At 56.7% G+C, this 21,375-nt stretch overlaps 1 protein-coding gene across 1 annotated transcript in view; it reads left to right on the top strand.

Annotated features, from left to right (window-relative positions):
• TRABD2B (TraB domain containing 2B) overlaps positions 1-21,375 on the top strand; it is a 222,337-nt gene that overhangs the window by 183,282 nt on the left and 17,680 nt on the right. Inside the window, exon 4 of the mRNA XM_004438521.3 lies at positions 5,173-5,347. Coding sequence (XP_004438578.2) covers positions 5,173-5,347 — 175 coding nt within the window. The remainder of the gene's footprint in view (positions 1-5,172; positions 5,348-21,375) is intronic.

Below are 21,375 nucleotides of genomic sequence, written 5' to 3' on the forward strand. Positions count from 1 at the left end.
AGGGCACAGAGCGAGCCTCAGGGAGCCACTGTCATGTGAGTGCACTCAGGTGAGTGCTGTGCTGGGTGCAGTGTGGAGAGTGCAAGAGGCAGGAGCCGGAGACCCTGCTGCGGGAGGCTCAGGATTCTGAGCTCGGACTCCTGGGCGGGCGGGGCGGGGGGGGGGGCACACCCTGACAGCTCGAGCCTCATAGACGTTCTCCTGGGATCCGCCTTGCGACAGAGCCCCACACTGCGCCATCCGCTGGGAGAGAGGCTGGTGGGCTCTGTGGCAGAGGAGGACCTGGTCACCACTTGGGATGGCCTGGCCGTGATGTGGCTGGGCTGGAGGGAGGGCTGTGCAGGACAGGGCCCTGGCCAGGCTGTGCTGACAGAAGCTGAGAGAGGGAGGAATGGGGTGACCTCAGGGCATGGCCAGCTCAGATTTCCTGTGAGCCTGTGTTCAGAACCACTGATTTGTCTCTGGCAGGTGAACTGCATGGGGGCTCTCCTGGCCGTGCCTATACGTGAGGTGGGACAGTGAGTGAGTTTTTCCCCCCCAGATTAGAACAGCAACCCAGGCTGCACCCAGGGGGGCACAGGCAGAGTCTAGCCCTCAAGGGATGGGGCAGGGGGGACAGCCCTGCCTCCAGACACAGAAAAACCTAGTGTCAGGGGAACCAGGCTAAATCCAGTGCCCACTTGCTGATGGAGAAGAGGTCCAGGTGACATGGGGCGGCGTCTGCAACTGGAGGCCTCTAGGTCTGCGGGGGGCCGAGGACACAAGCGCTGGAGGAGTACAATTGGAAGGCTTGGGGGAGAAGGTGGTATTGCAGCTGGCTTGAGAGTGGAGCCCACCAGGTGGGGAGGAAGGGAGGGGCTGGCAGGCAGAGCAAGCTGCCTGGTGGGGGTGTGGGAAAGTGGGAGGTCCCGAGGAACGATTTGCAGAGCAGAGGGCACTTCATGGGGGGTGAGAAAGCCCTGGAGTGTTCAAGCCAGACAGTGATGTGTTCAGAAAGACGCCTGTGGCTGCAGTGCAGAGAAAGATGAAGCAGCCTGTGGAGGCCTGGGTGGGACAGGGGCCCAGGATGAGAACGTTGAGGAGCAGGGGCCGGGGACACCTCACCCGTGGTCTGCCCTGCCTCCCCACTCCACCATCCCACCTTCAGAAACGCCTAGGCCCAACCTCCCGCAGCTCCCAGGTCTCTTGCACTGTCCTTGCCCCTAAATTGACAGCGTGATCCAAAGGCCCCACCCCTGGGAAGCCTTGTCTGAGCCCCCAGCCTGAGTTAGGTGTAATGTAGCCATCCTGATTGTCCGTACCCAGACACTTTTGAGAGTGACAGCTCAAATATAATTAAGTCAGAATAATTAACAGGCATGGAGCAGTCTACCCAGCCACAAACCTCGCCTGTCCTGGACAAACCAAGACACACGGTCACCCTATTAAGTGCCTGCTCCGGGCTCCCACATCCCTCGACGCCCTCTCAAAGCATGGATCCCACAGTGTTCTGGCTCCCCCACTGGGCTGTGAGCCCATCTAGGGCAGCACACCCAGTCTGCGGGTGCTCTCTGGCACCCTGGCTGGACACAGGGCTATGGAAGTTCTCAGAAGGAGTCTGTTGGATGGGTGGGGTAAAGAGAAGGGATGGAGACACGGAGGTTGGTGACGTCAGCAGACCTGAGCACTTGACTGCCAGTCCTGACCCAGTCCTGGTTGGGTGCCTACACTGAAGTCATCCCCCACAGCCCCACTCCAGCTTTGCTCAGCCCATCTTCTCATCATCCCATCTCAGACCCAAAGGGATGGAGACACGGAGGTTGGTGACGTCAGCAGACCTGAGCACTTAACTGCCAGTCCTGACCCAGTCCTGGTTGGGTGCCTACACTGAAGTCATCCCCCACAGCCCCACTCCAGCTTTGCTCAGCCCATCTTCTCATCATCCCATCTCAGACCCATCACTCTAGGGCCCTGGGGACCTGACGTGTCCTCTTTAAAATGTTACTGTGCATCTTGCACTTACACTTGTTGCGGGAGATTTAAGGCTCCTGACAAGTCTAATGACATCATTAATTTGCTTCCCTCCCAGCCCAGGCCCAAACCCAGGCCCCATCCTTGGCACGGAGCCAGGGCCCATCAGCATGAAGCATGCAGAGAATGTCAGCCAGCTGCTGGGCAGCCCAGGGAACCGAGCATCTAGTCCAACTTCTTTGTGGCTTTGACATTGAATTTTCTGGTTCTTGTCTTTGTTAATTATTTTTAGCTCCCTAAGGAATGAATGGAGATTCATCTTTCCACAAACGCACACTCATGGGCATGGAGCGGAGGAGGGAGGGCTGGACACATCCACAGGTCCAGGGAGAAGGCCTCTGCCTGGACCCTTGGCAGAAGGGAAGGGATGCAGAATGTTGCCTTCTTGGCTCTCTGATGGTTCTGAAGGCCATCTCTTTGTCATCTCTGTCTCTACGCCCTGCCCAAAGCCACCCTTTACTGTAGCCTCTGCCACCATAGGGGAAAGGCGACGAGCCAGCTGCATCCCCCAGGCTGGTTGTTCAAAGGTCAGTCAGGACTGGGCCAGCCCCGTGGCTTAGTGGTTAAGTGAGCGCGCCCCGCTACTGGTGGCCCGGGTTCAGATCCCGGGCGCGCACCGACGCACTGCTTGTCCGGCCATGCTGAGGCCACGTCCCACATACAGCAACTAGAAGGATGTGCAACTATGACATACAACTATCTACTGGGGCTTTGGGGGAAAAAAGGAGGAGGATTGGCAATAGATGTTAGCTCAGAGCCGGTCTTCCTCAGCAAAAAGAGGAGGATTAGCATGGATGTTAGCTCAGGGCTGATCTTCCTCACAAAAAAAAAGAAAAAGAAAGAAAGAAACAAAAGTCAGTCAGGACTTCCTTTGTGCCACGCACTGAGCCAAGACCTGTCCGAAACTGATCTTGTTTAATTCCTGCCACAACATGTATTACCCCCGTGTCACCAATTTGGAAACCGAGTCTGTTAGAGGCCAAGTAACTTGCTAGTTATAGAGACCTCCAGCTGATAAGTGGCAAAAGAGGGATTCCAGCTGTCCTGGCTGCCTGACTGCGGGGCTCACGGTCATAACCAGCATACCTCTGCCGCCTCCCAGCTCCTTCATTCATCCGCACGTTCACTGATTGACAAATATTTATTTGTTGGTACAACATTGTCCCACATTCTCTTCCATACCAAAACAGTGGAGAGAAGCCTGTGAGGGTTGTGTTTCCAGAAATAACCCTTCTGAGTCCCAGGTTCCCTTGTGCTCCTCCCTCACTCAGAAGCCTGCAGGTTTTCCTACAGCTGCATCAAGTCCTGTTTTGTGGCCTGTTTTGTCAGGGCTGCCGATCATCCTTTCCACGGTTGGGGAGGGAGTAAGAACTCCATTCCTGCATTTATTCATTTGCCAAACAGTCCCCGGGCACCAACTCTGCTGGCCCTGTTGGACACTGGCATGGCTGCTGCATACAGCTACGCAGGTTGTGCACTGCACAAGTTTAGGGTACACCAGTCACATCATTGTCTTGTTCATCCAAGAACAGCGAATCTGCCCTTTCTGGCAGAGAAGCCCCTCCCTCTCCCTCTGGGGAAGGCACTGGTCCTTGGTCAGCAGACAGCAGTGGCGGGTGTCCTGGCCTCCCCCGAGTCCCTCAGGGTTCAGCCTCCACTGACGCCTCCATTTTCCTCAGAATGAGTGTTGACAACTCATCAGTAGCTCTGGAAGCCATGTGGCTGGGCTGCATGACTCTTGGGGGCTAAAAGCTGCAGGAAATTGGTCCCCTCATGCCAGAGGCTCTATCTAGCCATCTCATCAGTCTACTCGGCCTCATGTCCTGTGCTTTGTGCCTGGGTTGGTGAAGACAGAGAAATAGGAGTGGGAACACCAGGTGGAGGACATCCTGTGAGCAGGAGCTTGGAGGTTGGAATGACATTGACAGGTTGTGGGGACAGAGAGGGCATGTTCTGACTCTGCGTCAGAATCCTCTGTGGCCGTGGCTTCCCCTCAGGCCCCACACACATGTTGGAGGCCACGGTGCTGGACCCGTCATCTGTGTTGGAAAGACAACATGTTGGGAACAGAAGAATACAGAGGGAGGCAATGTGGTGAGGAAAGACAGCACAAGCTTATGCTCAAGCTTCCAGAAGCCTTTCCTGGGCACCTGCTTTGTGCCAGGCCTTGGGGGCCCAGGAGTGACAAAGGCCCTGACCCTGAACTCAGGGAGCTCTCTGCCTGGTTCGAGAATGTGTCAGTGATGCTGGCCCCAGGCCACATGGCTGAGGATGGCAGTGGGCCCAGAGCTGGGAAGTCTGGACAGTTCCACACCAGGTTGTTGAACAAGCCATCATTATGGGAGGAAGCCGTGGTCCTAGAGTTGAAGCTTTTCAGAAGAGATGAAGGCGTGTGGGTTATGTCCTGGGAGGTGGTGGAGCTGGGGATGGGGATGTAGTGGTGGCAACAGAACGTAGCCAACCAGGGCTGATACACTGGGAAAACCAAAGGTTAGGACCCCTCCTCTCACTCTTTAGGACAGTAGGCTGAGTACAGCCCGTGACAGCACCCATCATCTCAGACGATACCTCACAGTATTGTCAGCCCGATCTTACAAATGAGGAAACTAGGACTCGGAAAAGTTAAGTGACTTGGCCAAGGTCACACAGTATCAGAGCAGGGCCTAAACCCCAAGTCAACATGGTCCCCTGCCCATGGCCTTTCTGCTACACCAGGCAGCTCAGCTGACCCTCCACACCTGCTCGCTGGACCGAATTCCTTACACACGTCGGCGCTGGTGTGAGAGCAGGGACGAGGTGAGCGTTGTCCGCCACCACAGGACCCCCATGTCTGGAAGCTGAGCTGCAAAACGGCAGAGACAGGAGTGGTGCATGTGGGAGTGCGGCAGTCGGGGGCCCTCCGCCTGGCTCTGCCACTTTGCCAGCAGTGTGACGCTGCACCTGTCTCTGGATCTTTCCATTCTTGCCCTCTTCATTTGTAAAGCTGGAATAACAGCACTCATCTCGAGGGTTTTGGAATTGATGAAAAACGTATACAAAACATCCAGCCCACTGGAGGGACTAATGACGGTGAGTTGTCCGGCCCCGTACTGGGCCGTGTGCTTATTTGAAGCCACCTTGCTCCAGAAAGAACTGAAGGCAGCCTCTGTCTTGCCTTTACAGCTGCCCAACTTTATCAACACCACCCTCCCACCACACGAGCAGGTGACGGCCCAGGAGATCGACAGCTACTTCCGCCAGGAGCTCATCTACAAGAGGAATGAGCGGATGGGGAAGAGGGTCATGGCGCTTCTGCAGGAGAACGAAGACAAGATCTGCTTCTTCGCCTTCGGAGCAGGTTTGGGCCACAGTGGGGAAGGGATCATTTGCAGAATCCTTAAGGGCTGGGAGATTGGCTAGACTTTCTCCTGACCTCTGCTTCCTAAAGGGGAAAGTTGAGGCCCAGAATGGAGCAGGAAAAGCCCCACAGCCCTCAGCAGAGCTGGGGTAGTTCTCCTGCTTCTGGTCAAGGATTCTTTCATGACAGTGCCCGTGGGCAAGGGGAGTGACCCCTGCCAAAACCAGGAGAACTTCTGTGGCCCCTTCATGCCCCAGGAGCCATATTGAGAGTCCAGAAATGAAGCCAGCTCCCACTGCCCAGCCCAGCCTTGTGCCCACCCAGCAGAGCCAGGGCCAAGACTGTAAGGGCCATGTGGCTTTCCCGATGGGGAAAAGGCAGGCTCCGGCATCCCCCAGTCCTGGCTCCAGATCCCAGCCCAGCCCGCTCCAGGCTGCATGACCTCGGCATGGTAACTTCTCAAAGGCTCACGTCCCTCTTCCATGAATGGGCAATGTTAGCCATAACTATCTGATGAATTGAAAAGACCTACCTTGTAGAATAGTGCAAAGATTAATGATAACATTTAAATAACCTGCCACATAGTAGGAACTCAAAATAGCAGCTACCATCATCGTCACGACAATTAATACAATTTTTATCATCGCGATGTGGACCACGAATTTGATGCTTCTTCTGGGGGCTCTGGCCACTTGGTGCAAACGGAAGTCCAGATGTCCGGGTGCAGGGGTGCTCAGCGTCTCTCTCCCTGTTCCTTCTCCTCTCTCTCTCTCACTTCTCCCTCACTCTTTCTTTCTTTCTCTGTGGCTGCCTCTGCTGGTGACAGCCATGTCCTCGTTGGGACCAAGAATTGTATTTGCCTCCTTTATTAGTCAGCTTTGGTCCGGAACTACAATGAAGAACGTGTATTTCTTGCTCGTGTTGCTGCAATTTGTGTTGATGGAATTCAACCCAAATTGTGAGAATTAGACGAGATGTTCCGCCCACAACTGGTGAGCACTCACTGCCGCTACCCTCTCGCCCTCCCTTCCTGTCTGGTCACCCACACCGGCCTGCCTGCCAGGGTCAGGCCAAGGTCAGCAGTCAGTCTAACCCAGAGGGTCCTATTTCGTAATGTGACATGCCTGCTGTTTGAGGTCTTCCTCCTCCAGCCCCCTCCCCCCACCACTCAACCCCCCCCCACATACATCAAGGGTAAGAGCAGGGTACATCTGTCCGTCTGTCTGTGCCTGCCTTCCTTTCTCTGCAGCCCTCCACACAGGAGAGGCTCGTGGGAGGGCCTCAGAAACACAGGACCTCTGGGCTAGCATCTTTAAGGCCACACCTGGGCCTGGACAGAAAGAGCTCTAGGCTCACGTTGGAGCTGTGCCATGGCCTGTTGTGGCCTCTAGCAAGTCCCTTCCCCGCTCAGAGCCTCGGTTTACTCATCTGAACAGAAGGAGCCGAAACTCACCTGGGCCATCTATGATTCCAGGAGATATTCACAGTTTCCAGAGAAGGGAGGGATTTCTGCAGGGGGGCCTGGAGGAGCCAGCAGGACCTTGACTGACTTCATGGAGAGGGCCATGCCACTCTCCAGCTGCAGGACACCTGCTGGCGACGTGGCATGAGTCAGGACAGCTGTGGAGACTGTGCAGGGAAGTAAGTGCTTCCCAACACAGCCTCTCCCTCTCCCTCACCACTCAGCTGCCTCCCCAGCCCTTCCTCCTGTGGGCATCTGGGCAGTGCGTCCTGCCCTGGAACAGCCTCCAGCTGACACAGAGGGGGGCCACTGGGCTCGGCTAGTCCCCACGCTCCTCCCCAGGCCTGGAGGAGCCCCTGGTGAGCCCAGTCATTGAGGGAGGCCAGTAAGGGATCCAGCATTCTGCATGCTTCATTGGGGTGACAGGGCCTTCCTGTCCCACCTGCCCCGGGCTGCAGGACCAGAGTCACCCAGGGTCTGGGGGAAGCTAACAGCAGCTCTTTCCTGTGGGTAAGGAAGCAGGAGAGCCCAGAGATGAAAGTCACAGCCGTGTGGGCAGGCCTGGACACTGCCCTTCTCTTCCTGAAGCCCCAAGTCCGTGGGGACACAAGTGTTGACTCAGGTATCCGGCTAGCACACAGGTCTTGTGGCCAGCTCCAGTTTCTTCCTCATCTCTGAAATCAGCTGGTCCTTGGTCTGTCCTGTTGACAGACCCCCGAAAAGACCTCACACCCATCTACTCTGTCCAGCCCCACTGCCACTGTCCCAGTCCAAGCCACCATCAGCTCCAGCCTCCTCATCCTCTCCCCACCCCTGGGCCGCTCCCCACACTGTAGCTGGTGAATGGTGCTGGCTTTGTCTCCCACCCCGACCCTGAGCTCCGGGAGAGCAGGCACCACTCAATCATCCCTGCGGTTTTAGTGGTGTGTAGTAGGTTTCGAGCTTGGTAAGGGTATGAAAGAATGAACGAGTGAAGGAGTGAACAGATGAATGAAAGTTGACCAGGTCCTCCCATCCAGGTCTCCCCTGAGCCTGGTGAGCATAGGACAGGCCAGCAGTAAAGACCGGGCACTGTGAGCCCCACCTCGGCTCTCAGAGACCTGCTCTCCACAAACAACAGGCTGGGAGCCGTGTGCAGATCTCGCTGGCAGCTGCCGCTTCCGGCTCAGCCACGCCTGGAGCAAATGGCCCACTCTGTGCTGCAAATCTCCCCTCCACCTGAGAGTTTCACAGCTGGATGCAGCCTCCAAGCTTGAGCCTGCCCACCTCATCATAGCCATGGGCAGACTGAGGTCCACAGAGGCCAGCACATGGGTGAAGCTCATGGTGAGTGGGGGACAGAGCCAGGACTGGACCCCGGGCCGGGAGCTGTGATCCAAGGCTCCTTCTTATGTGCAGTCAGGGAGCCAGCTGAATGGACCTGTAACAGTCAGTGCATTGGCATAAAACACGTCCATCCCCAATCTGTGCTGAGAGAAGTCCACGCCTGCCTTGTTGCGTTCTTAGGGCCACATAACTCCAGAGTCCCAGGTCCTGTGGCAGGCTGAGGATTCACGTGCAGGGCCAGGCCAAGCTCTGGGGCAGCGTCGACCCCCAGACACGCCGCTCCACTCCTCACCCTCCTGTCTGGGTGCTCTGCAGCTCCATCTCAGGCCTTCCCAGACCGTCGGGCACTGGGGACCTGAGTCAGTCTGACTCTTGTTGTCCATCCCCCTCCGGTCCCCAAAGAAGGCACAGGGCCCCCAAGGCTGTAGGAGGGAGGGAGGGTCTATGCCACTGGAAATACGCCTAACCCTGCCCCAGGCGTGCGTCTGCTCCTGCAGAGGCCTCTCAGATCCAGTTTCAATGAGTGTCTCTAGGAAATAGCTTGGGAAACAGAAACATAATTATAAGACACCCTGGCCACCGCTAGCCGGCCTTGCCAGGTATCTGAGCCAGGCCTCCAATGAGGTCCCACCATTCTACGACAGAGCAGCCTCAGGCTCCTGGCTCTAGAGCTCTGGAGAAGGACTGCGCAAGCTAAGGTGAGAGAGAGAGTGATAGAGAGTGAGAGAGCCTCTCCCTGCCTGGCCCCCCGTGCCTACCCTGCCCCGGGCCACCCCTGCCCCAGAATCCCTCCCTGAGAGCCCACGAGCACAGGCTGGGTTTCCAGTGCTGACGGCAGAGTGCCCCCCTGCCCCCCATTTCTGCTCTACGGGGGGATTTGGTGCGAAGGGTCAGAGCTTTGGCTCAGGATGCCTGGGCGTGAAGTGTGGCTCCACCACTGTCAGCTGAGAGCCTGGGAAAGCCAGTTCACCTCCCAGGGCCTCAGTCTTTCATGTGTGACATGGGCCTAACACACCCACCTCATTGCATTGTGCTGGATACGTTCATTTTATAGCATGGAGTTAAAAGTCTACATGGTGGAGGGATCCTTGTGCACCAGCCACCGTTCCAGGCGCAGATGACATGACCTTTGATCTTCACAATAACGCCACGAGAGGGGCTTTATCATACTCGTTTTGCAGATGAAAACTAAGGCCCAGAGAGGAGGAATGGCTTCCTCAAGGCCATGCAGGCGACCTTCAACTTGAATCCTGGCCTCCTGTGTCCCAGTCCTGGCTGTTCCCCCATTCGTGGTGCCCTTGCCGTATTCTTCCAGAAATGTTGATGATCTCGTGGGCGGGGCGCCGTTTTAGCTGGTACATCCCGCAGGAGAGTGCCCTCCCTCGCGTCTGGGATGTTTCTGGAGCGAGGCGCTGTTTCACCTCTTCTGGAGGTTCCTCAGCAGCTTCAGGGCACTTGGGGTGTGGACATGCGTGACAACTCTGAACAGGGCTGGGTGACGTCTGGAGGCCCAGAGGGAAGCCCTGCCTCTCCAGGCGGTGGCTGTGGACACTGTGCAAACCCAGACGTTCTGGAACGAGCCAGGCTGCTGCCACGGGGGGGTGTGCCGGCCCAGGGGGTGGGGAGACCCAATTCCTGACTGCCAGGCTCATGCAGTTGGACAAGCTGAACCTGAAGGATCCCCGCAGATCTTGCGTGGGTCCTTGGGTTTCCTCTGGTCTATAAAGAACTGAGAAAAATAAGTACAAGGTGGTGAATTTTTTAATAACTAGATTTATTCAATTTACAGGCTTATATTCTGAAATTGCCTCCTTTCTACTATGTTTGAAGTTAAACATGTTTGGCTTTTAAAAAAAAATGATGGTGATATAGGGCAAATGGGGCTTTCAAAGCTGTTATTTGGCAAAATAAAAAGTTGGTAACTGTATTGCCCCGCCCCCCAACTCCCAACATTTCTGAAGATAGGAGAGAATTGGCAGGCTTAAAATGTGATGGAAAGAATACAGTGGGAGGAGTGAGCCTGATGACCCAGGAGAGAGAGTAGAAAAAATTACTAGCCCAGGGTTCCAGGAAGGCAGGGGGGTGGTGGCTGGAGCTCAGGTAGAGGGTTTGGCCTTGGGTGGAGAAGGGCACATCCTCACCTGTAACGGAAGGAGGGAGGAGGCCAGAGGCAGGTAATGTGGTGGTGACCTGAGGCTTCTAATCGGAGCTCTACTCTATAAAATAGAAGGTGAAGTCATCTGCAGAGAGAAAGTGGAGGAAGGTGGGAGGGTTCTTGGTTTGAAGGGAGGAGAACATTTGACATAAATGCAAAAGAGATTGGCCACAAGAACAGACGTGGACAGGAAATTAAATAGATTTCGTCTCATAGCCAACCATGATTGACTGGTGGTGGCTGCCCGGAGTGTGGATGGATAAGTGAAGGGTGATGAAACCCCGTCAGCTCAGCAGAGAAGAGGTCCTAATTGATTAGCGATGTCTGCTATGGACCAGGATTAGGACACGAGTGTGCCACGTATGTGCTCTAACTGCTGGGAACCCAGACAATGCTGACTGGCAATGAGGGCCCATGACCCTGCAGTGGTCCCAAGTCGAAAGTTATAAGATTTTCTACAACACTGAACCGCCAGGGTGTGATTGTGGGTGCTGTCCCCCAGGCTTTCTCTTGATTTTAGTCTAGCACCCACTGCTCAACAAGCATCTCACTGTGTGCAAACTACTCTAGGGCAGGGCCCATACCTTCTCAGAACTGCCAGCACCTAGGAGATGTTCTATAAAGACATACTGGACCAAGTCACCCAGACTCAAGTTCCTTCCATTCAGTTGCATTGTATCTCCTGGGCCCCAGGCCTCAGGGGGGTCTCAGTCCCAGGCACTAGAAGAAAATGACATTTTGTCCCTGGCTCCAGGGGACTGATGCTTTCTCAGGATGACTTCTTCAGCAATCCTGGAACCTGGAAGAGAATGAGTAATGTGGGAGTTGGCAGAGCTGGGTTAGAAACACAGGCTAGACTCAGGGGTAGGCCAGGTCACCTTTAGGGCCCTTTCATTTCAAACTCTGAAGCCAGCAGTTACCGCAGGTATCACGTGTTCCGTAATTGGCCTGCTCTAATCAGCATGTAAGTTTATCTGTGACACCCCCAGGCTCTGGCCCCGGGCTCTGACATCGCCACATCCTATTATCATAGCCGCTAACATTCCCACGTAGTTTTCTTCCATCCATTTTTGATTGCTTGGGAGGCGGATGGAGCTAAGAGCCTTCCAGGACCTGAAAATCCCTCCATGTAGGACCACTGCCACCTGCTGCCACAGGAAGCAGAAGGCCAGGCAGAAAGCAGGATTTGGAGGGTTAAAAGGCTGGTTGTGTGGGCACCGGAGACAGAGGTGCAGTAGCCATCGCCCCGCGTGCCCGCACAGCCAGCCTCCAGGCCCGCGTCGGCCTCATCCTGCCCCCAGCTGCAGTGCCGCAGACCCAGAAGCAGAAACGCCGGGGGTAGGGGGTGCCAGACACAGAGAGATCAGTGGCGAAGACTCAGGGTTGAGAGAAGGGAGAGATATACGACAACATACCAAACGCCATCAACATCTTTTCTTTTAGCTTAAACCAACGACTTTTTATTTATTTGCTGTGAATCTGCAGTGCAGGCAGGGCTCAAAGGGCACCACTGACATCAGCTGGGACAGTGTGACTGGGCTGGAAGATCCCCTTCCTGGGAACGTCTTTTTTATTAATAACAGCAGCAATTGCTCCCTGGAGAGTAGGCACCATCCTGCTCGAAGAACACCCATATCCGTCAGCTCATAAGACCTCCACATCCTCAATTCCTCTTGGAGGGAGATGGGATGGTATTTATTATTCCATTTGGCAGATGGGTAATCGAGGTGCTGGTGGGAAGTGAAGGAATCCTAGAACTGGAGAGAAATGACAGTCAACACTGACTAGCCCATTCTTCCTGGGGACCAGCCTCCCTGAAAAAATCTTCCAGCTGCTGCTTGGGCCCTCTGTCCTGAGAATGTCCTTTCCCTCTGCTGCCTGGGCCTTCCGTGACCTCCTTTCTGGGCTGCCACAGTCCCACAGGACTCCCCTGACACAACCTGGCTCGTGCTGAGCACTGTTGCTATCTCCCAGTCTCAGCCGGACACTCCCTGAGCCCTGAGGAGGTTCTCAGTACTCACTTGTTGAATGAATGAATGTATGGGCACCCACCTTGAGGCCCATAAGTAGAAGTGCCCCCTGCCCCTAAGTTACCCCACAGCAAAACCTGGACTCGAACCCACATTTGCTGCCCGCCAGTGGGAGACCCAGGGGTTCCACAACATCGTATCTGCCTTTTGGGAGGTGAGATTGGACTGGCAAGTGAAAAGACCTCAGAACCAACTAGAAACAGAGTCCCAGGTACTGTTGTTGGTCCAGCCGTGCAGTCAGAGGCTGGAGGAGGAGGGCGTTGAGTGCTAAACAAGAGGATTTTTAGGAAGGGAAGGCAGCAAAATGGTTAGGAGGGAGTCAGTGAGAAGGGAGAGGAAGGGCAAGGTGAGAGTTAAGTTAAGGAAGTGAGGGTGGGAAAGGGAAACAACCTGCTCTTGTGGACACTCTTCTTTTCTGAGACCTTCCATATGGCATTCCCAGAGCCTTTCCTCCCTCAGCTGCATAGTGAGGGGCTTAGACGGGGTGAGGGCAAAGGTCCCTTCTAGCCCCCGCATTCTGCAACTCCATGCATACCTGACAGAGGTTTGAGTGAATGGCACTGAAAGGAGGCATGGTAAGTCAGAGAAGGCTTCCTGGAGGAGGTGAGACTGGTTGAAATTTCCCTGATGCAAGTCCAGCTGCTTCTGATTCCTCTCATTATCCCCCTAGTCATCAGGACGGGACTCACACCCACCTCCTTCCCCCTTGGTTCTCCGCTCGGTGGCCTCAGGAACGGAAGCCCCGCAGAGCTCATGGCTGGGCACAGAAGAGCAGCCACAGCCCACGTAAGGCCTTTTTAACCTCAGACAGAAGGGGCCAGCACGTAGGCAGCACACGCCCAGCCCCTTTCTTCCCTCCCAGGCAAACGTGCGGGGCCTGCCACACTCCCCATGCTGGAGCATGAGGCCACAGTGTCCGGAAGCGTGTCGGAATTTCCAACGGTGCTTCAAAGGACCCTGCCGCCCCAGCGTGTGCACATCTGGCAGCTGGCACGCCTGCTCTGGGCTGCAGTCCTTGGCCAGAGTCGCCTTTCCTGTCTCAGCCCAGAGCATGCAGGCAGCCCAAGGAACGTCCCACGTCCCCTCTGCTGGCTTGTCCCCAGAACAGAGAGCGTTGAGAAGGGCTGAGTGCCCCTGTCCCGGGCTGGATCTCCACGGCTGCTCCTTCAGTGAGCGAGGAGTGGTGGAGCATCTGCTGCGGGCTCAGCACTCCGGCCGGGCCGTGTGGGGAGGGCAGGAGGAGAAGGTGTCCTAGACTAAGAGCACAGGCGCCAGAGCCAGGCTGCCCGAGTGGGAAACCCAGCGCTTCTCCTTATGGGGTGCAGCCTGGGTGCATGAGGTGCTCAGCTTCTCTCACCCTCAGCTGTCCCCTCTCAGATGTCCCCTAAGAGTCAGTCAGAACCCGTGCGGCACCATCACTCCATCAATGTGAGCTCCTGCGTTGTCATCATTTCAGGGTCCCTGGCTCCTCAGAGCCCGAAGTCCTCCGAGGACAGGACTCCCACCCAGGAGAACAGCGCTATCCAGGGGAGGGGGCAGAGGTGCTCTGTGGCCTCTGAAGACCCACCTGGGACACTGCAGGGACACCCCAAGAGCTGGGTTTCAGCTCCAAGTGACAGTGAGGCTCAGGAACGGGTGGGTCCCGTCCCTGCCCACACGGTTGGCCACCAGGGAGCTCTCCTGGGGTCCTGGGTGCTGTCGTTCTAGGAAAGGAGCCTCTGGGTGTTGTAGCATGTTTACCATGGCCACAGTGAGCCCTGGGCGCGGCAGTGCCTCCCGCAGTCACAGACCCCATCACAGGCTCCTTCTCCAGGGCTCTCCCCACAGCGCCTGTGCTGCCCTTCAGTCATCCTGCACAGGCCTCAGGCCCCAGGGGGAAAGTGTGCCACGTCTGACCCCATCTCAGGGTCCCCAGGGCCCAGCACATGTCTGGCATGTAGGAGGTCTCAGTAAAGGCTTGTGGAGAAAGCACTGCTGGCTCGAGGCCTGCAGGGCGCAGGCTGGTCAAAACCCCCAGGACTTGTGTCCTCACCGACGGGACGGGGCGCGGCCCACAGAAGAGGCTTCCTCACCTCTGTACCAAACATTGATTGAAAGAGGATCTGGTCCAAAGTGAAAAACTCAAACCCTGGGGACTTGAGAAGAACTGAGGAGGGTGGGCTTGGAGGGACAGGCCTGGTGGGGGGTGCCTTTTAGAGGAAGTACACAACTGGAGGAGGTCCTCAAGGGGACCCCCAACCTGGGCAGCTGTCTGGAAGGTATCAGAGACCCAGAAGCGGCTCCGGTCCCCAGACGGAGCCTACCCTGTGCCCAGGGAGCCCCAGCCTCGGCCGCTGCCTCCACAGAGTGCCCTCTGGACAGACGCACTCCGTGAGGTGTGTGGCTTAGGCAAACCGCAGCTCTGCCCTCTGCCTGCAGGACGCTGGGCACACTCTGCTGGCCTCGGCAGGGTTGCTGTGAGGTCAAGGGAGAAGATGCATCCAAGTGTTCGGTACAATCTCAGTGCGGGGGAAATGGTGGGTGGGGTTGCTTTTCCTGTTATTTGTAGCCATCTTTGCGTTATTAACGGCAGGGCTGGGCTGACCAGCTGAGACCCGCTGAAGTCTCAGGGCTCTTTCGTTTCTGACTTCCTGAGTTCTAGCAGCCTCCAGAGAGGAGCAGATGGTAAAGGGGGCAGAATCAGGCTCCACCCAGATGTGCCCAACTTCCCAGAGGGTGTCTGAATCCCCTCTACGCAGGCCTGACAGGTGCCCATCGGACCTCTGCTTACATACCTCCAGACATGGGGCACTCACTCCCATACAGAGCTGGACAGTGGCTTGGGAGAGTGTTGGTGGCCTGCACACCCCATGCCCTTTTTCCCTTTTGTGCCCATACACGTGCTGTGCCCTCTTCCTCCAACTCACCTGAGGCCCCTCCTCACTGACCCTCCTGCTCTGAGTCCCACCCCTTTCCCTTCAGCTGCATGGCCCCTGTTGTCCCTCCCTCACTGCATGGCTCACGCTGCCCTGTAATGGTTTGCGTGCCCGTCTCCCCTCCTCACTGTGATCTCCTCCGCGGTGGGGACCGTGTGTCTCAGCTCCTGGCACAAGACTGGGTGCAGGGGAGGTGTCACCTCAGTCCTTGCTGAACTGGAGAGGTGCCTGCCCTGCCCTGGGCTGGCCTGCAGGAGGGAGAAAGGAAGCTCAGCTCTGCCCGGTTCCCACGCGGACCCTCCCTGGAAGACGAGAAGGCCGTGGTTCCCCCAAGTGTCTGTCCGTCCGTCAGTCCAGCCCACCTGTCACACTTCCTCAGGAAAACAAACACTGCTGTCGCTAGCTGTCGTGCAGCCGATCCTCGCAGCTAGATTAGCATTTGAAAGTTTCCCTTGCATTAATTTCAGACGGAACATAAATATGGGCTTGGGATCCCTCTTCCAGGAGGAGAAAACTGGAACCCCGGTGGACTCACTGGAGAGAAAACACATGTGCTGGCCGAGGGGAGCCCGTGTTAGCCTGAGCCTTTGTGGGAACATCTGGTTCTCCCCTCTGCTCAGCCCCCAGCGCTATCTTGAAATTACCCTGTTAATTGGCGTATTGTTCTTGCTGAGCACTCACACACTTCTCTTCAATCTGGTGAGCCTTAGAGGGGACACCTGGTCTGACAATTTCCTGCCCCTAAAACGTGAACTCAGGCTCCCTCGCAGACGCCGGGGTTCCAGAGTCCTGGACCGTGCAGCGAACCAGGGCGTCTCTGGGTGGAAGTCCAAGCTTTGCCTTCCACGAGCTGTGACCTTGGCAAGTCCCGTCCCCTCCCTGAGCTTCAGTGTCCTCGTCTGTGAACTGGGGCTCCCTCCAAAGGCTGCTGCAAGGATGGAATGAAACAACGTTTGGGAAGCATCATGGACCCGGGAGGCTCGCTAAGTAGGAGTTTATGTTTGGGTCACCAAAGGATGAAATCACAGAGGTGGGAGAAACTGAGGCACGGAGCAGGAAGGGAGCTGCCTGAGGTCACACAGCCAGTTGGGTGTTGAGCCAGGTTTTCAGTCCTAACCCCAGGACAGGATTCTTCACTGTCCTACCTGCCTTCCTTCATCGGAGGGTAAATCAGGGCTGTGCCCAGCTGACAGGTAGGGGCAAGGTCCAGCCTATGCTCTGTTCACTGAGCCTTGTGCCCAGGCACAGGCCTGCTTGTGCCCAGAAGGGGAGCCTTTTTCTCTGCACTAAAACATTGTGGGGCTGCAAAAAAGCACTCAGAGCAGGGTGCCTTTCCATACAAATGTCCCCTAAGTGGCTCTCTGGCTTGCAGGGTCAGGGCAGACAATCACCAAACCAGCCCCACCATTTTCAAGACCTATAATCCTCCTCCTGGCTCCTCGTTCCTTGTCTGTCCTCCCCTGCATCCCTCTCTGAATCCCGCCCATCCTGGGAGTCCTGGCAACATGGGCCCCTCCTCCAGGAAGCCTTCCCTGATGTCCTCAGTGGATTCCGTTCTCTTCCACCATGCCCCTTGTGGTCATTTCTGGGTTCTCTTTCTCCTCTCTCCTCTTTCTCCCTTTCTCTCCTTTCCTCTCTATCTCTGTCTCTTTGTAACTCTCTGCTCTGTCTCTGTCTCTTTCCATCTTTTTCTCTCTGTCTCAGTGTCTCTCCTTTTCCTTCTCTCCCTCCCATTGTCGCTGTGTCTCTGTGTGTCTCTCTTATTGCCTGTCTCCGGGCCCTCTCTCCTCCTCTCCTCTGTCTTTCTCCTATCTGTTTCCTTGTGTCCTGGAGCTCTCCTCCTCTGCCTGTGTCTCTCTGTGCATGTCTCTCTTCTCTCTCTGTGTGTCTCTTCTCCCCTACTCTTTGTCTCTGTGCCTCTGTGTCCCCCACCCCCCACTGTCCTCCTCTCTTTCCTCCTCTCCTCGTCCACGCGGCCTCAGCAGATGAAATGGAACGTGCCTTCCTGCAGAGAGCTGGCCAGAGAACAGCTGTCAGTGCTGGAAGGAGCTGTTGGGCGGTGGCCAGGAGACCCCGGGAGCCTGGGCAAGCCACGCAGGCTGAGCCCCAACACTGTGGGGCCCCACTGGAAACTTTCCACACCTTCCCCGAAGGTTCCAGGATGGATGTGGCGCCTTTTTCAAGATTTCTGACCTTGGAGACAAGCCTTGGCCCTGTCTGCCAGCCCCCGGGGATGGCATGCACTGGGCCCTGGCTCAGAGGCTGGTCCAGGGGCCAAGCCCCTGGGATTGGTGGAATCTGGAGGAGCATCACCAAGGGGCCAGGCCGAGGCTACAAAAGGAGGCCATCCGTGAGCTCAAGGCTCCTGGGGATGGGATGAGATCATGGAAAGGATATGGAGTAACAGGTTTTGTCATTCATTCATTCAACAAACATTTACGAAGCCACCACCGTGTGCCAGACTTGGCCTTAGCCCTGGGGACAAAGATGAATCAGATATGGCCCCTGCCCTCGAAAAGCTCACGATCTCCCCTCAAGTGGCTTGTTGGGAACACGTCCTGACAGAGGCAGCTCTGGAGTGTGGGAGGGTCCTTCCAGCCGCAGGGAGGAGAGAGGGCTGGAGGGGGCCAGGAGGACGGTGTCTGCAGGGTCCAGGCCGAGGGCTGGGTGCCCCGGGCAGCGTGGTCGGAGGTAAAATCCCAGGGACTCTGGTGACTGACTGGACGAGGATGAGGAGGGAGGAGGAGTAGTCAAGTCGGGGCCCATCTGACTTGGGCAGCGGAGCTCAGTTGAGACACATCCCCAGAGGGGAGGGCGAGTCAGCTGTGTAGGTTGTGGAGCGTGTTAGGCGGAGATGTCCAGTAGGTCGTTGGGCACATGGGTCTGGGCTGGGGCAGCACTTCCAGAGTGGTCAGCATCGTATGGTGATTGAAACCATATGGGTGATGATTTGTCTACGGATTGCGAGTAGAGTGAGAAGAAAAGGCTGTGGACAGGGTTCCTGGGGCCCCCACATTTATTGGGCAGGAGAAAGAGGAACCCACCAAGAGGACAGACAGGGAGCAGTGAGAGGAGTATGAACCAGGACAGATGGGGCCATGGGCTCCAAGGGAGGTGCAGGTTCCGCCAGCCCGACTGTGGGGTCCTGTGAAACCAAGCCCCAAAGAGGACGATAGGGGGAGGGTGATGGGAACGTGGGCTCGGGAGTGAATGGCTGTCACCCTACAGTCCTGGAGCATGGATTACATGGGAAAGGCGCCCCCTGGAGTTGTGCAAGGAGTAGCCTCGTGTATGGGAGGGGCAGGAGGGACACTGTTCTCCCCGCCCTGGAGGGAAGGAGGTGAAGGCAGCTGCAGCTTGGAGAAGGAGAGGATGGGAATTTGAAAATGTCATTCCTTATTGTTTCCAACTTCCCAAAGTATCTCAAGTCTTTCGTTTAGGTCCCGGTACCACGGAGGTTGTGGGAACGGACCGGGCGCTGACCGGCCACTGCACTTGCCAGGCAGCGCTCAGGATCCAGCCAGCATCCTGTAAGGCCTGGGCCCCTCCAAACGCCCCCTCCGCAGGCTCCAGGAATGCTCCTTTTGGAGCGGCCACACGGCAGTCAGTAAATATTTGCTGCTGCTCCTGTGCAGCCTGAGGCGGGCTGTTTTCCCTGGTGGCTCTTGAAACCCTCTGGGCAGACTCCTGCTGGGCCTGGGGGCCCTCATCTTTAAACGGGTCTCCATGGAGGCGGAGAAGGAATTGCCTTTGCTGCCAGGAGTGGATTCCAAGAGCTGCTGGCAGAGTTCCTGCAGCCTGTGCTGGAGGATGCCATGCCTGGTCCCTTCCAGCCCCATCACGCTCCAGAGGCAAGCAAGAGTGGGGCTGCCTCTGTGGCCCCAGCCAGGGACAGCTTAGCCCATCACTCAGAGTGCCTGATGGGCTTTTCCAAAGGACATTCACCCCTCCTGCCTCATTAGGGCTTTACAGCTGCCCAAGGAGTCAGCTGAAGGGATGTGTGCCCGTTTGACTCACAGGAAAACTGAGGTTGGGGGCAGGGAAGCCACTTGCTCAGGATCATGTACTGGAGACTCACAGCCTTGACAGAAACCCGAGTCTTCTGTCCTCAACAACGCTGGAGCCCTGGGAGGCCTGTTCATGCCTGTGTCGTCCGCGTCTCTTCTGCTGTTGGCTTCCCAAGTGAGCCTCACTCACCTCCTAGTCTTTGCACATGCCCTTCCCCCTACCTGGAACAGCCTCCTCTCAGTGCCACCCCACTCCCATCCTCACCTTGCTAACTCTCATCCCCTCCTTCAGCTAGCAATGCCTCCTCCAGGAAGTCTGCCCTGAGCCCAGGTTGGATTAGATGCCTCCTGTGTGCCGTGACAACCTCGTGTGCTTCCTTCCATATCGTGCTTAGTGCCCAGGTCAGAAGAGGCTGATTCTCGAGACTTTGCGTGCCACCAGGAGCCTGCCTGCTCCCCCCTGCCCTGCGCTGGATCTACACTCAGCCGTGGGGGTCAGATGAATGAAGTGAATCAGGGCGGGGTGGGGGAGGGAGAGCACGGGTTCATAAGGGTCTCTGGAGTCAAACCAAAGCCTTCCCCACAGAAGCTGGGAGCTAGAGGAGCCCGCAGGCACTACACAGCCCCCTCCCTCCCTTGTGCAGGGAGAGGAGCTGAGAGCATTCGAGTGTGATGGGTTTGCCTGAGGTCTCAGGGTGGGACTGCTAGGCCCTGGTCTAGAAGCCAAGTCTCGCATTCCCTCTCCAGCCGTCTTTGATGGTGATCCATAGGGGGGATTCCAGAGACTGTGGCAGGCCAGCAAGACAGAGTCTGTTGGGTGGGGGGATTTCCTGGGCAGTCGTGAAGCCAGCCCAGAGGTGCACGGCTGGCTCGCCCTCTGCTCCAGCCGAGGTGCAGTCCCAGCCGCGCTCTCTCTGTGCCGGGAGCCTCTCCCTCCCCAACAGCTTGTCCACTTCCTGTTCTCCTCAGACCTCCCTGGGGCTGTCAACGTGCTGACCTTCTGGCTGCCCACCTGTCACCACCCGTCAAGGGCAATTAGAGTGATAGTGCAGGGACTTCCCCGGGTTCCATGGCGAGCGGGAGGGGAGCGTGCTGCCCATGCGAGGAGGGCCGGGCAGGCGCACGGCCACCTCTGCTCTGCCCACACTGAACAGGTAGGGAGGCTGAGGCCCAGGGAGGAGGCACGGCTTGCCAGGGTGCTGACTCCCAGCAGTTACTGCCTCCTCAGTCACTTGGCCTCTGGAAATTTCTTCCTAACCAGAGCCTGGGAGAGCCTCACCGTGTTCTCAGCCCTCAAGCCTGCATCCCACCAAAGGAGGGATTCCCACTCTCTCCTGGGGCTCTGGACTGTTATTCATTCCGAGATTCTCGGTGCCTAACAGGGCTGGCCACAGAGCAAGTACATCACAAATGTTTGTTGAATGAATGATTGGTGGGTGGGGGGTGAGATGAAGCCCAGCCCCCTCCCCCACCCACACAACAAGGCCACCTCTGCAGGGGTCAGTTCTGTGTTTGTACCTCCTGTATGCCACGCCATTGTCTGCTGGACCCTGCAATCAGTGGGGTTCTGTTGCTCTCTCCTTCTCCGGAATCTTACATCTCAATGAGTGCTCAGTGGCCATCTCAGGGTCTGTGCTATTGTGTGTCGTCCATAATGTAGGATGGATGGTGAACAAATGAATCGGCCATGGCTTGGGTCCAGCCAACATGGACTGGACATGTACAGGGCAGTGGCCACGTGGTCTCTGCCATGTGAAGAGGCAGACACGAACCCACAAAACCCCACCCCTGTGCTGAGGGAGGGAGACCCAAGTTGCTGGTGGAACTTACAAAGATGATCCATAGACCTGTTGGGCGCTTGAGGGCTTCTTGGAGGAGGTTTTTTCCGAGGTGGGCCTTGCATGACTGCTGGAGGCTGTCCCCGCCTGGACAGTCCAGGGCTGGGGTCAGCTTAACAGTAGGAGGCACAGTGATGCAACAGGGAACACTCATAAGGCTTCACGACATGCCAGCCACTGTTCCCCTAGTCATCACAACAACTCTGGAGGTGACTGCTGTTACAATCATTCCCACTTTACAGATGGGGAAACTGAGGCACGGGGAGGTACAACCTCCCTGTGAGCAGCAGAGCCA

This window comes from Ceratotherium simum, chromosome 22 (assembly GCF_057802395.1).
Source record: "Ceratotherium simum simum isolate JZ-2026a chromosome 22, ASM5780239v1, whole genome shotgun sequence".
In the NCBI taxonomy this organism is placed as follows: Eukaryota; Metazoa; Chordata; class Mammalia; order Perissodactyla; family Rhinocerotidae; genus Ceratotherium; species Ceratotherium simum.